At 43.7% G+C, this 21,254-nt stretch overlaps 1 protein-coding gene across 4 annotated transcripts in view; it reads right to left on the bottom strand.

Moving 5' to 3' along the window:
- Positions 1 to 21,254, bottom strand: part of Adam12 (ADAM metallopeptidase domain 12) — a 405,947-nt gene that overhangs the window by 47,637 nt on the left and 337,056 nt on the right. For all 4 annotated transcript variants that reach the window (XM_033761360.1, XM_010620988.2, XM_010620978.2 and 1 more), the window contains one exon: positions 4,106 to 4,283. In XM_033761360.1, the coding sequence (XP_033617251.1) occupies positions 4,106 to 4,283 (178 nt within the window). The remainder of the gene's footprint in view (positions 1 to 4,105; positions 4,284 to 21,254) is intronic.

Genomic DNA, 21,254 nt, shown 5'->3' with positions numbered 1-21,254 from the left:
GAGGAGGAGGAGGAGGAGGAGGAGGAGGAGGAGGAGAAATTACAGATGCATGAAATCATTACTTTCCAAAAATGAAACTTTTGATGGGGCTGGGAACATAGCTCAGTGATAAGAGTGCTTGCCTAGGATGTCTTGTGAAGCCTGGGGCCCCATCACTAGAGCTGCAGGGAAAAATCAGAACAAAGCAAAGCAAAAGAGCCATTTTGATCGAGTGCCCTGAGAGGAAGCGAAGTCAAATGAATTATACTTGAACCCAAATTCCCTGAAATTTAACCAGGAGATCATGGATGAGACCCTTGCTCTGCACATGTAGGCTGAGGTGGGAAGGAGGCTGGGGTGGACTCCATTGGTTTTCAAGGGATTTAAACAGATAGATCAAATAGTAATGTATTGCCCTCTGTGAAACAAAAATGAGAGAGAAAACCAACTCCTTTATGGTGGTATGCTTTATCTGTAGTCATTTTTTTCTAACACCACCGCCACCACCACCACCACCACAAGAGAGTGCTTAGTTCTCAACAGAAAGTCTACAAACATTTAATAAATTTATAAAGTCCGTGTACTTTAGAGCATCCCAATTACTTTGAATTTACACATTTTAGAATAAATTAAACTTATTGTAAGAGGAAAGAGTTCAAAGTCCTTCACACCGCATAGCCTATCAATATTCTTTTATTTTATTCAATGTATGATGTGCTACAATGAATTTCTATACCACTGGCTAGGGTGAAGCTAATCACATGTAAGTTTAACAGTATAAATGTATAATTGCTTACTCTTGAAAACTTCTTTTTTGAATAAATATATCATTGGTATCATAAATACAATGAATGAATTTTGGTAGTGACCCAGATTTCTGGTAACCCTAGATACCTGAACTGGATGAAGCTCTCATTTGTATTTACAATTTGCTCCTATCATACATACTTCCATTTTACATTTGTTTGAGGACTTTATAAACATCCGGAATGCGTAGTATATACAATAAGATAAAACTGCCAACCAGAAATCGTGGCTGAAACTTTATGACAGTAAGGGCTTCTGGCTCATGAACTCATAATGGTGAGAAAGTTTAGTGACTTGTTTTGCTTTTTTAAAGGAGACGTTTAAATGCATCCCCTATTGGGTACTATCAAATGTACAGCAATGCCATTTTGCTCATTATGGTCCAAATGGTTCTACTAATGATACATTATCCAAACTAGAGATTCCCTTAAAATTCTAAGTTCAATCAGACATCCCATATCTGCATCCCCAAATCCTTTAAGAACACTTTCCCCTCCCCCAAATCACTAAATAATATAAGCAGCAGTTCAGCTGGAAATGTTGCCAAGTAGAATGTCTTAGACTTCAAAGAAGGTTGATAATATGAGAAAGATAAGTTTAAAAGATAATTTGCAAGCTACTGGCATCCTATTGACTTTAAACAAGGAGATAAAGTTGCTTTCCCAGTCCTGTTAGCTGGAAGAGTGAGTGAGATGTCAGGATATCCTTATGGTGATATAAATCCAACACCCTGTACCAGAAGGCTGTGGGTATCACTTGCCTTTTAACTACCCCCAATCTATTTCTTCTGGAATACCATATTTCTCAGAAGAGACAAGTTCTTCATCTGTTGATGCATTTATTATTGTAGTACTCAATAGGGAAGCAACAGAACCAATAAATACCAAGCCTCCAAAGAAGAAAGAAAAATGAAACCATTAGAAAATCCTTTGTAAAGCCCTAATTGTCATTCTCATGCTGTAGATAGTAGACAGATTCTTAGTCACAATGAACTGAAATAAAACTGTAATGCATTTTCTTGCAAATGATGAAGATCATTTTTGGGAGTGAGGGAGCAGAGGCAGGATCCAGCTGTGTGCTAGTAGAATTTATTTTGAGCCCACACATTCACCGATTTCCTCTGGGCCAGGGGATGATCTGAGCAACAGCAGGAGAAATACCTACAAGTTGTGAGCACCTGGAGAAGGAGAGAATGAGCCCAGGTAATGGGTTAAATTAAAAGTTTTGGGCAAAGAAGTGTGGAAAGTGGAAATGGGCAATCCCAATACAAAGGCACAATTGGAATTTGAACTTTGAAAAGCAACACATAAAGAGTAAAATAAACTAACCAATGCAAGAGGCTCACTGTGACTTTGAAAAGTTCATGGAAGGATGATTGGATGAGGAAAAGGATTCTCTTAAAATACTAAGAACTCACCTTGTGAAATAAGGACCCTGACTATGGGAATTACACCCAAGTTGAACTTGGCTCTATGTAAGGAATTTGTAATAATCAAAGCTGCCCCACAGTGCAAGGTGCTACCTGGAGAGATCGAAGCACCCCAGCAAATTGGCACAACTACTTCCTGGAGTTGAAAGAGGGCCAGAACACAAATGTCTGGCTCTCAAGCACAGTGGCCACAGTGGTGATGGTGGTGGGGATAATGGTATGGCAGTGGTGGTGTTGATGGTGGTGGTAGCAGTGGTGGGTGGTAGCTGTGGGCATGGCAGTGACTGTGAAAATAAACGGTGGGGTGGTGGTGGGAATGGCTGATGAGACAACAGTGGCAATGTTGGCAGCAGTTGTGATGATTGTGACAGCAATGGCAGGAGTGGTGGCATGTAAGTGTGAATGGAATCATTCTATGCCTGAGAGGTCATGGCTGCATGGAGTCGTCAGATTTATTCATGGCCACAAACAATATTGTAAGGAGTTCAAACCAAATGCAAACCATTTTAAGTCAATATAGTCTCTCTTGAGAAATAAGGGTAATTTAAGCTAACTAAAATTTTCTTTAAGTAATTAAGAAGGCCTTCAAGGAACTTCTTTTCTCTTTGCACATCCCATCCCATGGTAGTTTTCCTATTTTCCTTCACTAATCTTTAAGAGTTTCTGTAACACCATAATTAGGACTTGGTCCTACCCAGCAACCAGGCACTGCTCACGGGGGCACAATTAACAATGTCATTATTGTTAGTAAGTTCTGAGCTTGACAAGGGCATAAAAACATTTGATAAAACCACTTCTGCATTCTCCTCTCCCACTCAGGTCTTACACATCTCTACCACCCTCCCAGAAACTGTCAGAGCAAAATCATCCCTGCTGGGATGCGGTGTCCCAGAGACAGAGACAGGATAAGATGAAGATTCCATTACTGAGTAGCTCGTGTGGTGAATGCAGGGAATGTACAGGATGCTCTGGAGTCTCAGAACAATTTTTCTTCCATCTTTGAATCTGTTACAGAGCAGACGTGCTCTACCCGATCCTTCACTAAGCCCATCTGTGAATTCAGCTAAGCTTGCCTCAAACTTGTCTACCATTTCAGCTTGCACAAGCTTGAATGGAGAATCTCATATGCAGCTTCCTGTTACACAAATGCCTGCCTTTGATTTATTCTAAACCTCCTCCAAGCTTTGAGGGGCTTTCACTAGGCGGGCTCACCATGTCCTCTCTTTCCTTCTCAGAAATATTCAGAGATGAAAAAGTGGTTGTTATACTTTCTATGTTGATTAACTTTATCTTGGGCCCTGTAGAACAAGAGTATTTCCTGAGATTGGCTTGAAAGCAGGGTTAAACAAGCCCAGAGCTGGATAAAAAATGTTCCCTGCTCTCACTTATTGCTTCTGAAAGCTAACAAGCACGAGAGCCAGAAGCCTTGGGAGCCTCGGGCCGTGCATACATAGGAGGCTGTGGCAGAATTTCAGCTTGAGAGGAAGCTCTTGTCTAAAATTGAGTACTGCTTATTCAAATTCCCCTCTAGTAGCAGCCTCACAAAGAGAAACAAATGGTGTCTATTAGCTCTTTGAAGCTAGAATTCCAAGGCTTTCTTCCCCATCAAACTCAAAGCTAAATGCTTTTTTTATTGTTCTTGTCCTCATCTCACTGAGAATATTGCACCCTTCAACAGAGAAGATTCTTTATGTATTTAGACCAAATGATACAACTTCTGTCTGATAGTTAAGACTCAAGAAAGTGACCCTGGTGCATGGGGCTTGTTCAAGGTGGACATGTATGGCTTTTCCATCCTGAGTGTCTAGCACCTTCAGTCTGTTGCCCAGTTTCTCATTGCTTTGTCCATCCAAGAACGTGAGGAGGATGTTCTGGAGACGGTCGCCTTACCTCCTGCTCCCCACAGTCACACTCTTCTCCTTCTTCAACGTATCCATTCCCACACTTCGGGCCCCCAAAAGCCTGCTTGACTTCAGGCAGGTTGAAGAGGCACATTCCCATCCCTTTCTCCAGGCTGGTCTCCAGGTCCTTCCTGCTGCAGCTGCTGAAGACCATGGGGAAAGGGTACCTGAGAAGGAAGAGCCCAAGAGGAAGTCGTCAGGACACAGCATGGCCTCTCCTGCCTCCTTTTGCTGCCACCCAGGTCACTCACTGGCGACACCTGCTCAGGTATTCATTATGACTATCAACAAACAAAGGCTTTCATAGTCAGCATACAAGGAGGCACGTTCCATTCATCCTGACTGCATTCCCATACAGTACTGATACCACTGGTGAAAAATGCTTTATCAAAAAAGAAATCATCATTTACATTTTTCAAATCAGCAACTTCAGACAGAGCCTCATTACAGGTGCCATTCATAGTTCCAGGTGAAGTGCTATAAAGGGAAGTGAGTTCTTAGGACCTAAGGCTTTATAACAACGACACATACAAGTAGCCTTATTGGTAAGTGCAAAGAAAAAATACAGATGGCTTCTTATCAATCCCATGGCTTTAGAGACTTACAGTCCCACCACAGGTGAGGTCCTGCTGACATTGGCATTTAGGTCTGCAAAGGGGTGAATCACTGTCTTCCCCTGGCATAGGTGTAAGAGGATAGAGGTGGTCTGGAAATGCATGCCCAGCACTTGCCTTTAGATTCTAGGGCAGTAAGAGGTGCAGCAGAGCTCCCCAGAAAATTACGCTCCCCTTCTGTGGTCTAGGAGCTGTCTAGCCCCTTGTACCTGATGGGTTGTGTGCCGAATTCCTGGCAATGGAATCTAACCAGAAGCCACACGGGTTACTTTGGATCTGTGGTATTTAAGCAAGTGTTCCTTCTTGATGTACTTTTTTCCTTCTCTGCCAGCTGAGACTGGGGCATCCCATGTTTTAAAGATGGAAGAGTAGGGGTGAAGGCCACCTATATCCTGCAGCCCTGAAGTGCTCCAAGAAAGGCAAACAGACCTCTAATCTGGTACACTATCGAGAATTTAGGGTTTGAGTCCTACAGCAGACAGTGTTATGGATATGATTTAAGTGTGTCTCCCAGAAGTTCATGGGCTGGAAGCCTGGTCCCAGGACGCTGCAGTTGAGTGGCGTGAGGTGGCCTAGTGGAAGGTGGTTAGATCATGGGAGTGTCACACTCAGAAGGGAACGGTGTCTTCTCAAGGAAATCTAATTAACTCCCTCCAAGAGTGAGAAGTAAAAAGAGCAAGCCTGGCCCTTTAATGCCTCTTGCTTCCTGTCTTGCAGTAGGATCTGTCCCCCTTGCCTTCCCTCTTGCCATTGTGATGACATCCTCCACAAGGCCCTCACCAGGGCTGAGTATGCTCTTGAACCTCCAGAACTGTGAGGTAGTAAACCTCTTTCCTTTATAGATAACCTAGCATCAAGGATTTTGTTCAAGCAACAGAACATGGACTGATATAGCCACCCAACAAAGTATGTCATTTCCATCTACAAATGCATTTTCCCAGTGCAGAAATAGCAAGGACTATAAGGAACAGGCATGCCAGAGACCCAAAAGGTTTTATTACTTAAGTGAGGAAGCATGCTGGATAGCATGCTCAAGCCTTTTCTCCCCATGAAGACATTTATAAGATGACATTATAATTAGACCTCAATCAGTTAGCCAAGAAAACATAGGTGCTCAGTCCCTAAAGATGGCAGACTAGCCACCACACAGTCACCACGTGTGGCAATATTTTGAGATCAGGATGACTTCTATGGCTAAAATGATGATACAGCTCCATCTACCCAAATCCTGTCTATTAATCTCAGGTTACTACCTGTAGAGTATAATTCTAATCCACACATAAATTAATGCATAAAAGTCCTGCTCTGTTGGACATAAAGGAAATAGAGAGAGACTAACTTGTAGTGCTGTAACAAAAATCCTTTGAAACCTTTACAACGGTCCTTGCTGGATAGATTATTCCTGGTATCAAAATGATGCTGAACAGCTCCAACAAATTACAGACTGTAATATTTTCAATTTAGAAGGCTTTGTATTGAAGAGACTGGTACATTAGCCAGGGAATTGAGAAAAGTTCTTCTGTTTGCTGAGAAACAGGCTTCATCAAGGTCTAGATGAGACTTTCTCCTGCAATTGTCCCTAGAACAAATGTGTTTCCAGGCCTGACCTTTGGGACTTAGGCTCATTTTCAGTGATATGCAACTCAGCGGCGGATGATAAAATGATCAGCTCATTCTGGTAGGGAACTGATTTCTGGAAAATGTCTGAGTTAATTAGGAAAGACACCAGGATATGCTATTAGTCTCAAGAAGGGCTTATAGGAAGAATAACGGTAGTTGAGAGCAGCTGGAAGAAAGGGTAGCTTGAATCACTTTGTCCACAAGGAGCCAAGAAAGTCTTCAGCCTCAGGAGCTGAGACTTGATCCACTCATGCAGCTTAGACAAGTCCACGCCATCCCACCGTAGACTTTCCAACACAGACACACACACACGTTTTGGTGCTTTTGGTTGGGAGGTGGACATGAACAAAAGGGCTAGAAACAAGGTGAATGAGATCAGTTTAAGACCTTGAAGACCGCCTGCCCCCTGCTGGGTCCTAGCACCAGCCCTTCACCGGCAGAGTCCGGGATTATGTGCATGTGAGGAGCTGATCCCAGAGCCACAGAGGTGGTTCCAGCTGAGTCAGATGTGAAAACAACTAAGGTCCTAAGACATGAAATAAATTGCACAAGGTTACATCAGCTGGAAATTGATGGAGGAAAGATTTGAATCCGGGCATTCTAGCTTCAAAGGCTGTGCATTTAACCACAGCGCTACACTGTTGCTCTGGACATTAGTTATTTATTTTTTCATCAAGTTTATTGGTACACTTAGAGCAAACAGTACAGTTACATTTATCATTGGGATCTTGTACCTTTACATGATATATCTTGGTTATTTTTTTCCCATACTCCTGCCCTCACTTTACCCTTCCCTATGTACAAGGACTTTGTTTCCCTTATTTCATTTTTCTACATTTTTTCTTTTCCCTTATTTCCTTTCCCCTCCCCTTCCTACTTCCCCTTTAGCCATTTCCTTCCTACTTCACACTCCCAATTATACCATTTGAACCTTACTTACACTTTTAGTTTTTCACACCAGAAACTATTCGGTATTTACTCAAGTATGTCCTATTTATTTCTCTTAAGAGTATAGCCTCAATGTGCATACATTTAGCTATAAATACTTCTAGTTTCTCATTCTTTATGGCTGAGTAGTACTCCATTTTATTTAAAAAATCTTCTTTATCCAGGCTCCAGTTGAACATTTGGGTTGTTTCCAAGTTTTAGCTATTACAAACTGTGCCACTATAAACATGGGTTCACGTATTATCACTGTGGTATGATTCTTTTAATTCTTTTGGAAAGATACCCAGCAGAGGGATGGCTGGGTCAAATGGAACCTCTAATCCTAGTTCTTTGAGATAACTCCATATTGATTTCCACAGTGGTTGCACAGTCTGTACTCCCACCAACAATGGAGACGGGTTCCTTTTTCCCTACACCCCACCAGCATTTGGTATTGGTTGATTTCTTGATAGCAGCCACTCCTTCTGGGGTAAGGTGGAATGTCGGTGTTGTTTTCATCTGCATCTTTTGAATGACCAGTGATACTGAACATTTTTTCATATATTTATTTGCTGCTTTTACTTGTTTGTCTGAAAAATGTTTGTTCATTTCAGTTGCCCATTTTTGAATTGGGTGTCTGTATTTGGGGGGGTCTGATTTTTTTGAGTTCTTTTTATATTCCATATAGTAGTCCTCAAGGATTGAGTGCTGGCCTAGCATGCTCAGGGCCCTAGGTTGACCCTCAGCACTGCAGAACAAATAACATTTTTAAAATTGATAAATAGGTGCTTTATATATATGCTGGCCCACAGGTAACCTTGGGTGTCCATCTGCAGTGAGGGATGAAATGAGCTCGTGAATGTTCACGATCTCTAGCCCTTTGTCTGCCAGAAACTCTGCCCTTTCCTGACCCTCCAGATGTGGATGCCTTGGCCTGAGTCCCCTGAGGCACACATGGTGTGACTTAAAACATAGTTCACTTACCACAAAATTAACCTTGTTTGAAGGTGTACACCTGTTCAGTTTATTCACAGGGGTTTGCAGCCATCACAATATAATTCTAGAGTATTTCTATACCCCTAAAAACCACCTCTGCAGACCAGTTGCCACACTCCTCATTCCTCATCCCCAAGGAATCCCTAATCTAGTTTCTGTATGAAATGGTCTATGCCAGACATTTCAAATAGGTGGAATCATACCCCCCCCCCAAAAAATAAAAGAGCATGCATTAAACTGGTTTGGAGAGAATAGAATAGATCATATTTGACAGACATAAACTTTCATGTATCCTAGGTACTAGAAGTACAGTGAGCTGTGTGATAATAAACTCTTATTTCCCTTAGCCTTTGCTTTCATTTGAGGAACAAAGCCCAAGTGCTTTTTTTCCTCTCTTGTTGGAACCACTGGAGATGCTATCTGTCCAGTGCATAGGCTTTTAGCTTGCTCTGAGGACTGACTCGAAGGTGCTACCATTTTAACAAGGCAGCAGCACCTCCCCAGATGCCAAGTGAGATTCTCATGATGTCCGTGACCCTGACAGATCCCTAGTCAGAGTGGATCACGTGGCACAGAGCAGAGTTACATTAAGCAGGGCCCGGGCTCATGGCTGGCACAGTGAAAACACCCAGGATGGAAACCTCTGCAACCATCGAAGAACCAACACTTTTTTTTGAATGTGTTTTGTTTTTGCACTGCTGGGACTTAAACCCAGGGCTTTGTGCCTGCCAGGCAAGTACTGAACCACTGGGAGTATTGCTACACATTGAGAGCCTCACCTGGGTCCTGGGGATTGAACCTAGAGACTCTCTACCACTGAGCTACATCCTAACCTTTTTTATTCTTTGAGACAGGATCTTGCTAAGTTGCTAAGTTGCCCATATTAGGCTAAATTTAGGATCATCCTGCTTCAGCCTCCCAGAGTGTTGGGATTATAGGCATGTACCAACATGCTTGGTTCAGAACACTCTGATGACAAGTGGTGACAAGACCGGGGAGCATTTTCTACCTATAGATCTTTGCCTCTTGCTATTTCACTCTGACAGAATATTCCAGAACCTTCTTTGGGGACATGAGGCAGAGAGGAGAGGAAGGAAAGCAGAGCAATTTGCCATTCATCATTCAGAGATTCTACAAGTATTTATTCTAAATTAGTTAGGCTCTGGGGACAGGGGAGCACACAAACAAGATACCCCAGTGCCTATCCAACCTGCATTCCAGGAGGTGGGTGGAGATAGACAAGCTAAGGGAGAGAACAGGGGGGTTGGAAAGGAAAGGGTTGAAGAGGAGCAGCGGCAGGAGGAGAAAAATCAGACAGTGAGGGGGACAGGACCTGCACTGGACTGGCAGATCCCACCGAGGAACCCCATAAGGAGACCTCACTGGGAGGGGGGGCATGCGAGCCCCTCACCAAAGGGCAATGAGAAGGGGTGGGGACGGCGGCAGAAGAGCTCGTTCCAGGGCATGGACGGATGCGACAGACCTGGAGAAATGAATGAGAAACAGGCTGTTCTCATGCACGCACACCCAGAGAGGCAGCTTCTCCTTCAGAACAGCCCCTGAGCCAGTCTGTTTTTCTTGCTTAGGGACCAGGGTGGTGAGAAGACATCAGAACAGCATTAAACACAGAATTTTATCCCTGCAGAACTGCTTCATTGTTGTGAAATTTTTAGAATATGAATTTCACCCTTTACGCCACCTAAAATGTGTAATCCAATAGTTCTTAGTACATACACAATCCTGTATAACCTTTTCCACTTTCTAATTCCAGAATATTCTCTTTACTAAACAAACAAACCCCATACCTGTCAAGTCACTAATTCTCCTGTTCTCCCAGCCTCTGCCAATACTAATTTGCTTTCTGGCTTCATGGATTTCCTGTTCTGTGTGTTCCATAAAGGTAGAATCATACAATATGTATCCTTTGCATCTGGCTCCTTTCACTTAGTATTTTCAATGTTCATTTACATTGTAGCACATATTGGAACTTTATTCTTTTTTATGGCTGAATAGTATTCCATTGTAAGACTATACCACGGTTTCTATGTTTATGGGTTATCATGGCCCAAGAGATTCTGATGCCCATTAAAGTTTGGGAATAACTCAACTAGATTTAAAATTGGAACATTTTTAAGGTCAATACATAGAGCAATATACAGCTATCTGCGTCACAGTGCAAAATGCAACTTAGGTTCATCCTAGACCCTTTCTCACCTGCTTTGCTTAGAAATGATTCTGTTTGACACCGTGGCTCCATCTTGCAAGCAAAGCCCCATGAACTTCATTTGGAGAAGCTTATCTAACTTTAGGCATGGGGTAAACATCCTGTGAGTATCTGTCTCTTCAAGTCAATTTTGAGCCAGGAATAATGAGTTTTTAAATACCTTTAAGAATCACAGTAAACAGCTGAATTCTCTTACTATCCATTAAAGCAGGAAAGTATCTGTGAGCTGAGTGATGTTTCCCTTGCACTTGTTTCAAAATCTGTAGTATGGTAGTTCTGCCTTCCTATCATTTATATTTTTTCTTTTTTACTTAGTAGCTTTATTCCCTGGAGCATCTACAAAAAGCACACTAAATTGGGCTATGTAGTTTTTCATGACATCGAAGATCTTGTCTAGCTCGTGGTCTCTATTCATAAAGATGAGCCTCAAGTTTCTTCCAGAGCTTTTGGCAAGCTCATCACAATGTACCTTTTAATATGTCCAATAAATTATCCTAAATTTGCCAGGGCAGCAGCTAATTGAATCGACACACAGCAATGATAGACTGGTGCAAAGCAATAAAACTGGAAAATTACTCAGAAAAGAAGCTGTTATGTGTGATGCTTTCCCTTGGCATAGAAGGCTTTAAAATAATTATACCTGAGACCCAGAAAAAGTGATGCTTTCAGCTCAGGGCCAGAGAATTTATCTCAGACGCTATGGCAAGGCGACAGTGGCCCCTGCTTGGATGTGACCTTGTTTGCTAGGCACTTACTTTGTTATCTAATATTTAACTACCAGGGACACTTGGGGCAAATTTACTATGCTGAACACAAGGTTAGAAAGAAAAAGAGGATGAAATGGAAAGCTGGATGATTTGGGTGAAAAACAAAAAATCCTTCCACGTTAAAAGAGAGGAACGCCACTGAGAGCTTCCTACCACAATGCAGCCATGGCTTAATATCCTAGCTGTCACAAAACTGCCAAGTAAAACATTAGGAGGGCTTACTTTTACTTTGACACATCTGCAGCCCCCAAATTCTTTTCTTGTAGGAGCCTATTGTTCATGTCACAGCTCTATTCTTGGGGCGAATTGTACTAAGCCAATGTATCAACCTTGACAGGAGAAGTCGAGTTATCTGCCTTGTGAAAGCTCTCTGGGAAGTACCCCGAGACAACTGCGTTTCTCCTTGGAAATTACGCGGTGGGAGAGGAGCTGTAATCAGGGAGGAGTCAGAGGGGCCGCGGGTCACAAGCTCCACTGTTTCAATGACTTCCGTGTATGATGCGGAAGTTTCTGGCTCAGAGCTCCGGAGCTGCCATCAGTCTGGGTGCTGACTGCAGGAAGAACTAGGAGCGAAGGAGGAAGGAGGAGGAAAGCGGAGGAAGCAGCCCAGGCAGCTGCTTTGAATCGCTCAGAGCCGACACAGCGTGTGATGAAAGAGCGAGTCTGTGGGCAATCCGGCATGGGAAGCCATCCAGGTTGCCCTCCTTAAATTGATTGGAAAACAAAACAAAACAAAGCTCACATTGTCCACAGCTAACAAATGTATAAAGGATAAAGGACTACCTGGCTTTGGAAAATGGATTGCTGATCTCTGCCTCCCATTGGTTTCTTTTGCAGGCAAAATAGTTTTACAAATTTCTAACAGTGGAAGCTACCAGTTGAGCAGACCTGGTGGATCCCCTGGGCTGGGTGTGTGGCACAGGGACAAGGTGGCATCTGAATGCCTCATCTCTCAGCACTGCACTAAGCCTCAGTGCTCACATCTACCAAGTGGGCATGAGCACTACCACCCCACACACTCAGGATGAGGGTGAGCAAGCTGCGACCCCATACCTGAAAGTCTGATTAACTTCACAGAGATGCCAGCTACCAGTGCTGATAAGAAAAAGAGGTTTCTTTTTCTCACTTGCAGTTGCTACTCTGCCTATTTTAAATTATGGACCTCAACTGCCTTGTACATTTTCATGCTTAGAAACATTTCTAATGTGATACAGAAAGCCTTGTAATTGTAGCAAAAATGTAGCAACCTTTAATATGTAAAACCACAACTACAAGGAAACTTGAGAGCAAAATAATTCAGGAGGGAAAGGAGTGATCAAGCAGTTAAGAGACCATCCCTTAATTTAACTCATAGATGTTGTTAAAGAAATCGAAAGACCCTAGTCCTTTCTAGAAGGGCCACGTTTTCTCTAGCTCAACAAGAACATGGACTGGAAAGCATAAACCACCAACCAAACAACCACAAACTAAACACACAAACATACTGTTCTGAGACGTGGTACCTGCCAGGCCGATGTTAGTTTTTTGTTCCTGGAGGCTTTTTCCAAATGTTTCTCCTAAAGTTCATCTCACAGAAGCACAGCACACCTTCTCCTGTCTCTCCACTCCATACCAAGGCCAGGAAGAGTGGCTACAGCCACAAACCAGGCCCGTTCTCCAGAGAAGACAGGCTAATGATTAGCACTTCATCGTTCTCTCTCACAAGTAGCACGATGAGCTTTTTCAAATTCAGCACTCAGTCGTCATGAACCCGAGCGCATTCTACCTTCTCAGTACTTCGAGGGTCCTAACCCTCGCATTCATGCCATCTTCCTTTCCAAGTGAGGGCCAGGGGAGGACGCAAGAGGTCACAGGAGGTATGGACTCTGATCAGCCAGGTTTCAAATCAAAGTTTCTTGGATCAGCATCAGAAATATCTTTAGGTCTTTTCTCAACTGTGCCGGTGATAAAAACTTCTAATCCCCACACATAAAATATATGCAATCAGGTAGACTGGCATGTTGGGCCACGTGGCGGTGTCTGCAACCTCAGGCACTGGCCTCACCTTCAGTTGCATGGCAGGAAGTGGTACCACTTGTTTCCGAGATCTGCTGTTTCAGAGCTTTTTATTTTCTCTCACCTCCATGTGAGCGGCATGAGTATAAGCACTGACTTAAAGTACCACTTGTTTGTTGAACCCCTGTTGTAGACCAGGAAGTTGGTGGATATTTTCCGTCACTGATACTCTCCAATTTTATGGATGAAAAACCGGGCATCCAGTGGTTAGGTGCCTTACCAGAGTCTTGTGGTTCCAGGGATGGACAAAACACACAGATCTAGGACTGAAAGGCCTGTGCTTTTCTTATTCAACCAGAAGACCTTGAGGGTGGTCAGGCACCACCCCGGGGCGGGGACCTCAGGCAGCACCTGGCACAGGTGGCTGTGATAGAGGGATGAGCATCGGTGGAGGAGGTAGGCAGCAGGATCCCTGGAGCCTGCTGCAGATAAAAGCAAATCCCTGAGGCTCTACCTCCCTTCCCAATGTATAGTACCTCGAAGCACTTCCCTAAAGATTTTCAGTGTAAGGCCAAGTCTTGGGATTTATTCAGCTCACCTGAGGTCAAGTGTGAGCCAGCCTGCATGCACCCAAGGGAGGCGGGGAGCCTATCCAGGTCTTAATGAGCTGCAGGCTGGGGAGATAGGAGCCCATCTCAGGATCAGTAACTCCCCATAGTATGATGGGGAGAGAGATAGACCTGACCCACCCACTGTGCCACCCCAGGGTGCAGAGGGCAGGGAACTGAGAACATTCAAAAGATAGCATGGAACCTGGTGAAGCTAACAGGGCAGTGCAACCTCACACCCACTCTGGGACTAGAAAGTGACCCTATCAGTCCTAGATGCAGACCCAGTGGGCCTACCAGATAGGCCGCAGAAGGCTAAGGGAGCTGCGGGCCAGGAGTGAGTGATCAAAACACCCTTAACTATTTCAATTGTTCATAGCAAATACCTGGGACACAGAATGGTGCCATCTGCAGCGCATTTTACTTCATAGTCTTAACACGTGAACCTCTGCTCAGCAACCTGGAAACCAATTAATGCGCAAATGTAATTTCTTAGGAAGCTTAATAGAAAGACACCAACTGAGCCCCATCAGATGAGAGATGCCCAGAAGGCTTCTAGATATTACCAGCTTTTCATTTCTGTGCCACCATTCTGTTTCCTCCTGAACCACATCCTGCAAAGCAAAGAATTCAAGGGAAGGGGACCCAGCAAGGAAGGGATCTCAGTTGGTCAGTGGCTTGATATTAGATGAGCTCCTCAGCTTTGACAGAAGAGAAGAGGGCTACTGGGTGTGGTGGCACATGTCTATAATCATAAGACTTTGGTAGCCCAAGGAAGGAGGACTGAAAGTTCGAGACCAATCTAGGCAACTTAGCAAGAATCTGTCTCAAAAAAAAAAAAAAAATATATATATATATATATAAAAGGCCTGGGCACTTAACTCAATGTGAAGGCCATGGCTTCAATTCCAAGTACTACAGAAAGACAAGAAAGGAAAGAAAAGGTGGGGGGGGGCAGAGAAAGGAAGGGTGGCTGCTTGTGGGGCTCACCTAGGACCGGCTCTTGCAGGTGTAAACAGATCAGTTCACTGTAGGTGGTTTACAGGTCTGAGCTAGCATGACCTTTTCTCTTCTGCGGTAGCAGGCAGACCTGCATTGACTACACCCATCATTCCTGCAGCCTCTGCAAATATGTACAGAGAAGATGCTACTAAAAACATATGATGGAAAAAGTGGTCTGGACAGAGACCACCCAAACAGGGCTGAAATCTGCCTGTGCCCTGATCTTGCCTCCCCAAACAACTGATGTTGGGGTTATCACCAGGGCAACACAGAACACAGGAGTGGTGAGGAGATGCACCCCTCTCCCCAGCCAAAGTTTGCAATCAGAGGCTCCTCAGTTCCCAAGAACCTGGTGAGGACAAAAGAGCAGGCTACAGGCTGGCATCCAGAATCCTCCCTGACCAGCGTGGGCCTCTGGCCTTCAGTTCTCTCATCTGTAAGATGGAGGTGATCGTGTTTGCTCTTTTTCCTCAGGACTTTGCCAATGACAAGAGAAGGGAGATGTCAAATTTCTCTGTAAAGTGCAGAGTGGTCTCACAGGGTGATGGGGTGTTATTTTTATTTCTTGTTATTTTTTACCTACCTCTCCTTGCTTTCATTAAATCAAGCAAAGGCCACTGGGAGAAGTCCCCACTGGAAGGACCCCTCCTTTGGAAAGCAAATTGCTCCCATCCTCTTGTGTTCCAAGGAGGAGTATGCACAGAAAAGCAATAGACATAACTCCTAGTCATCTGGATTTCCCTTAGCTTTGGATTACTATTTTATTTTTGTCTCTCAAATGTGCTGTGTCTGTTCTTCTGTGTTATTACAAATGCACTGGAGAATGATGTGGGATATATGAAAATGATAATGCTTCAAATACTAGATTTAGTATTGAAAACAATGGTCTCAGAGCCTTACACAAAATATGGAAAGAAAGCCTCCCCCTGTGTACATCTAAGTGTATTGTAATTTCACCCACTGATTCACCTACTCATTTCATCATCACCATTATCTACCCACCCACTCACTGATCCATCCATCTGTCCATCCATCCATTTCACTGACCCATGTGTCTGTTCATCCACCAATCACTCATCATCCTTTTACTCATTCACCATCCACCTATCCTTCTATTCAACTACCCACCCACCTACCCACCCTTTCTTTAATTCATTCATCCATTTATCCACCCATGCATCCTTTCAATCTAGAAGTATTTGGTGAGCCCTGTTACATGCCAGGCATTGTTTAGCTGCTGGAGATTTAGCAGTGAACAAGACACAAAATCCTGACACTGTGGAGCTTAAACATGGATCCTTTTGGATATTGTGATTGCAGAGAAGCCCAGAAATCACCTTTGGCCTCACTTGCAGCTTCTTGCCCCTCCATGGGGAGAGGAGGAAGGCATGGGAATGTGTGTTCATGGGAGGGGGCAGAGAGGGATTGGCAGAATTTCAGCTGTAATGTTTTCACATATGTTCTACCACACATAAAAGGCTGGGTAAATGAGCCAATGACAGGAAATAATTCTCTGCTGTTGCAACATAATTCCAGTGGGATTTGCAGAATTGATTTAAAAATGGGGCTGTCTCCTGCCTCCCACAAATTGCACAAGGACACTGCTTTGTTGCAAGAAGGCTTTGTCCTCACATGGAGCCCAAACGTGGACATGACCAGTGTCATGTGACAGATGCCCTCAGCCTTAGATCATGGGGCTTGTACTTGGGTAGTTTTGAAAATGTAGGTAGACCTTTTTGAACTTTCTAAACTGTAGTTCCCTTACCTTTAAGATGAATAACGTCATACCCATCTCACTAAGCTTACTGATGACAGAACACCACAAATATGCTCATTTGGGCCAGGTTCACCTGTGTTTCTTCTCCCTTAACTGGATATCCAAGGAGAAGCCTGGCACAGTGGCATATACCTGTAACCCCAGCACTCTGGGAGGCTGAGGCAGGCGGATTTCAATTTGGAAACCAGCCTAGGAAACTTAGCAAGAATCTGTCTGATAAAGGGGGGGTGGGGGGTGGGAATGTAGCTTAGTGTGAGGCCTGAGTTCAAAGTACTGGGGTAGGGATGAATCCACACAAAGTATGTCTGCCTCGTTTAACCTCTGTTCTGTGACCAGTTTGAGAGAGGAGGACAATTCTGCCATGCCCCGAGGCAGTGAATTTAATATTTTAACTGTATTAATTATAGACAAATTTCTTAATTTTTGCATGAGCAATATCTTAGTGTAGGCAGAGGAAACAGCACACACACTCTATTGATGTACCCTTCCTCAACTGCTTTCCTGGGTCCCTCCTGCTAGTTCATTTGCTCCTGTGAAAATGTCAGAATGTAGCTGACTAAATGACTCTGCCTAGATAATTAAATTGATTCTGACCAGCAGTGTTTTCATCTTCCTTGACTCCTCATTTTTTAGCTGCTCCTTCTCTTTTCTCTTCTTAAAGACTTCCATCCCTTCTAACAATTTAAGGAATAAATAGAGATTTTATTAAACTTTTAATTGTAGGGAAAAAATCATCACCTTCAAATGAGGAGCTGATATGGGAGAAATAATTTCCTCCAATTCTATCTTGGTAAATCTCTTTATGGTCAATCCATTTCATGATTTCAAAATAGCTCCTCGGAGTTCAAAAGGGAGTGAATTTTAGTGATATGTATTCGGTGCTGATTTTCAAGAAAGCAATTCTATAGAAGGTAGGCTTTCCAGCTGCATTTTCATCAATCCCTACTACATCCAAAGCTCTGAGAACTTTTCACTAAAAACTGCTGTTCATTTTACTCCCTTGAAACACATTTTCAGGCAAAGGCCTTCTCACACAGAAATCTAGTTTTAGCATAGTATGAGCTGGGGATTTTCAGGGAGAGGCCTACTTAACCTCTGTGCAATCCCTCAGAGATCAGGTCCACCTAGATTTTCCTCTCAACCTTGGTTCCTTGTTCCGTTCACAAGCAAAAAGTTTGAAAAGATGTGAAGTGGATGAGAGTCACATTCTGAAATTTCTCCTTCTCTTGTAGAGGCATACACTGACATAGTTAGAGATGAGATGCTGCTATACCCAGCACTGTGGAAACATTCGATTTAGTGCCCTTGAGGTGAGACTCCAGCACCCAAAACATGTTCTATCAGAATCCTGTGCTTCCCAGTCATTGAGTCCCTTGAATCAAGGATCCCACTTTTTGTTTCAATGCCCCCTCCCTGCTCCTTAGGTCTGGCTGGCCGTAGGCACACTGTAAAAGTCCTTGCTGAGTAGATAAGTGGTTTGGCACTAGTTGGTGGCGGCTGCTCTTCTATCAACCCTGTTTCCTGGTGTGAGCCTGTCCTGGAGTCCTTGGCATGGTCGATGTCTTCTAGGCTGTCATCAAGCTTGGGTGGAGGCCATGCAGATTCAGTGGCTCGCCCAAATGTGCTGCATGTCCAAACAGTTGTATAGCATGAGGGTGGTCCAAGAATGTGTCCTGAATTGAATTACGTGGGATTTAATGAGCCAATTATACAACTTTCTGGGGAAGTAGAATGGTATGGCTTTTTTCTTCAATGGGGTTGTTTGATTTTGGTATGGATGTTATTTTGAGGGTTCACCCTCAGCTTCATGTGAATGATTTACACCTCTGCAGAGCAGAGAGTAACCCTCACTTGCTTATTTTTCAGTCAGTGTTGTCCTCTGTGCTCAACACACTGTTCTCAATTCCTGCTTGGTGGCTGGGGACACATTCTGTACTTATTAGCCATTTGCTGGTATGGAGTAAACAAAACCAAAACAGGTCCAACCCCTAATCAAAGCATCAACATGAAAATGGTGGCAGCAGATAATTTCCAATGACACAAAAGGGGAAGGTGCTTTTTGGTGGCTTGAGTCCCTAAAGGGCATTCCCTGTAGGCACGAGAAAAGCAAATCTGACACAGAAGGAATATTTTCACACCAAGTGAGCAAAACCTGACAGTTGGACCTGCAAGGGTGTGTGTGTGTGTGTATGTGTGTGTGTGTGTGTGTGTGTGATCCTCCACTCAGGGACTAATACAGGGTCCTCTCTCTTCACAGTTTCCAGATGCCTATCAATTACACTTTAAAATAAAATGAAAACTTATATGCTAGTACTTTTTCCCTTTACAGAAAGCCTCTTCATTTGGCAAGCTACCATGGGCCAGCTGCTGCACAATCCCCTTAAGATGAGGAAACTGGAGAAATCAGATCATATTCCTGTGGGAGCTAAAAACCCTCAATGATTTCCCACTGCTCTGGAGGTCAAAACCTGCGATCCTGCTACAGTGTACTGGGCTTGACCTGATCTGGCTGCTCTCCATTTGCATCCAGCAGCACCCAGCATCACTTTCCCCTGACCCCCCGTTTCCTGGCCTCCTGGCAAAGGGCTTCCTCCTTCCCGCCCTTGCACATCTCTTTCCCCTGCTGAACTTGCTGCTTCAGTCCTCTTCCTGGCTCCCACCCCTCTTTTCCCTCTGGTCTTGTCCCAACCTCCCCTTTTCCTTTTCCCTTTTCCCTTTCCTTCTGGTACTGGGGATCAAACTTGGGACGTTGTACTTGCGAGGCAGGCGGCAGAACCACTGAGCTAAATCCCCGGCCTCCACTTTCCCTTTTCAACCCTCTTTTACCCTCTTTGTTTGCTTTCTTCACAGCATTCCTTCCAACCTGTAATGTTTCATTTTACTGTTTTTTTCCAGTCTTCTTTCTCCACTGTAATACATGTTCTGCGAGGGCAAGGTTTGTACCATCCTGATCATGGTCATCTCTCTAACATGTATCCAAGAGCAAGTGTGTGGTGGAGCTCAGTTAACGTGCTGCAGATCGATCCCATTCCCTTGATGAGATGACCTTAGAGCATCACCTCTCCTTTAATTTTCTGCAAAAAATTGTGAAATCTGCGAGTCTGATTTTTGAATGCAAACACTTGCATTTTTTTCCACCCTAGAAAGTGACATTTGCTAGATATTCTTTGCCTTTAAAAGTGTTCACATCACTCACATTTTTCTTTCGCCTGTAAATGTAGAACACTCCGCCCTCAGTCCTGTAAGACCAAGTGCTCCAAGAAGCTTATTAATGGGCAGACTCCACTGATTTAACTCCTCCAAGAACCCCCAGATACTGCATTTGCCAAAGAGTAATTTCCAAGACAGGTCTTAAATGTTAACTATACAAAGACACAAAGCACACGCTTGCATACACACTCAGAGACTCTCAGTAATTAATGGTATAACTCATGAGGAAATCTGCTCTGCCCAATCCTGCAAAAGAAGTCATAACAGCCAAGTTTAGCGGATTCCACGCTAGATCTGCAGGATCTTCATATCCACTTTGTCAGTGTTGGCAGTTAATGTTTTTAGAGTTGGAATTCTGGAATGCTTCATGAAGAATAAATCAGGTGGACTAGGGGAAATACTCCCCCTCCTTAAATCACTCAAAGTACTTGGCTCTATTTGATTCTGAGACTTTAACAGCAAAGCAGTTACTGATTCATCTCTTTCTGAGACACCTTTGGGGCTAAGGCTTTAACTAATGAACATTTTAAACACCTGCCACCCATGACTGAATCAGTAGTGGGAGAAGTCAGAAGGAACGTTGCAGCTTGGGTGTGGGTTGGTTTACAATGGCCCATGCTCATGACACCGGACACATTGCCAAGTGACAGCCATGTGGTCCTAGAAGGCTTTCCCAGCATCTGTGAGCAGGAATTCTGGAAAAAGTCTTTAACTTTATGATAGTTCTGATGTCCCTGTGATCTTACACGATAGTAACACCGCCTTGCTTTTGTGGAGTGATTTACAATTTCTTTCCTTTAATCCACTTTCCCACTCTCTTGGGGATACCACGTGGCAAGGGAACCACCGTGTGAGATTGTGCTGGAGCAGTGTGGGAAATTCCACCATAAGTGATGGATGGCAGGGGGTCGACTGGGCCGCTGGGCCGCCTCCTCACTGTGGGCTTTCGTGATTAATTTACCCACTTGCCTAGGAAGTTGCTTTTCATCTGAGAAAATTAAAAACACCACTCTCTGGACAGGAATGTGGGATCATAAATGAGAACCAAATAGAAAAGATTTACTCAAAAGCACAAGCTCAGCAAAAGAGAAAACTTAGAAATTGCTAATAAGGTATAAATCAAATAAAGCCTATCAGCAATTCCCTGTAAGGGGAAAAAAGGCCCTTTAAATGTTTTGGCAAGCTCTTAACAATACCATTTCTACCTGAAGCGTTCAATATCTGCAGGGTAATTTGGCTTGCATCAGTCAGCACCTCTGTGAAGATTTTTCCTACTCTAAGGGCTTTACACAAAATGACAGAGTACCAGAAAGCAAGCCTCCAGGATCATATGATCTTTTTTTTTTTTTTTTTTTTTTTTTTTTTTTTTTTATGTTTTGTGTCTCTTCTCTGTGTTTT

This window comes from Fukomys damarensis, unplaced genomic scaffold (genome assembly GCF_012274545.1).
Source record: "Fukomys damarensis isolate Sample0158 unplaced genomic scaffold, DMR_v1.0_HiC HiC_scaffold_8, whole genome shotgun sequence".
Classification (NCBI taxonomy): domain Eukaryota; kingdom Metazoa; phylum Chordata; class Mammalia; order Rodentia; family Bathyergidae; genus Fukomys; species Fukomys damarensis.
This window is presented reverse-complemented; position numbering and strand designations above follow the sequence as displayed.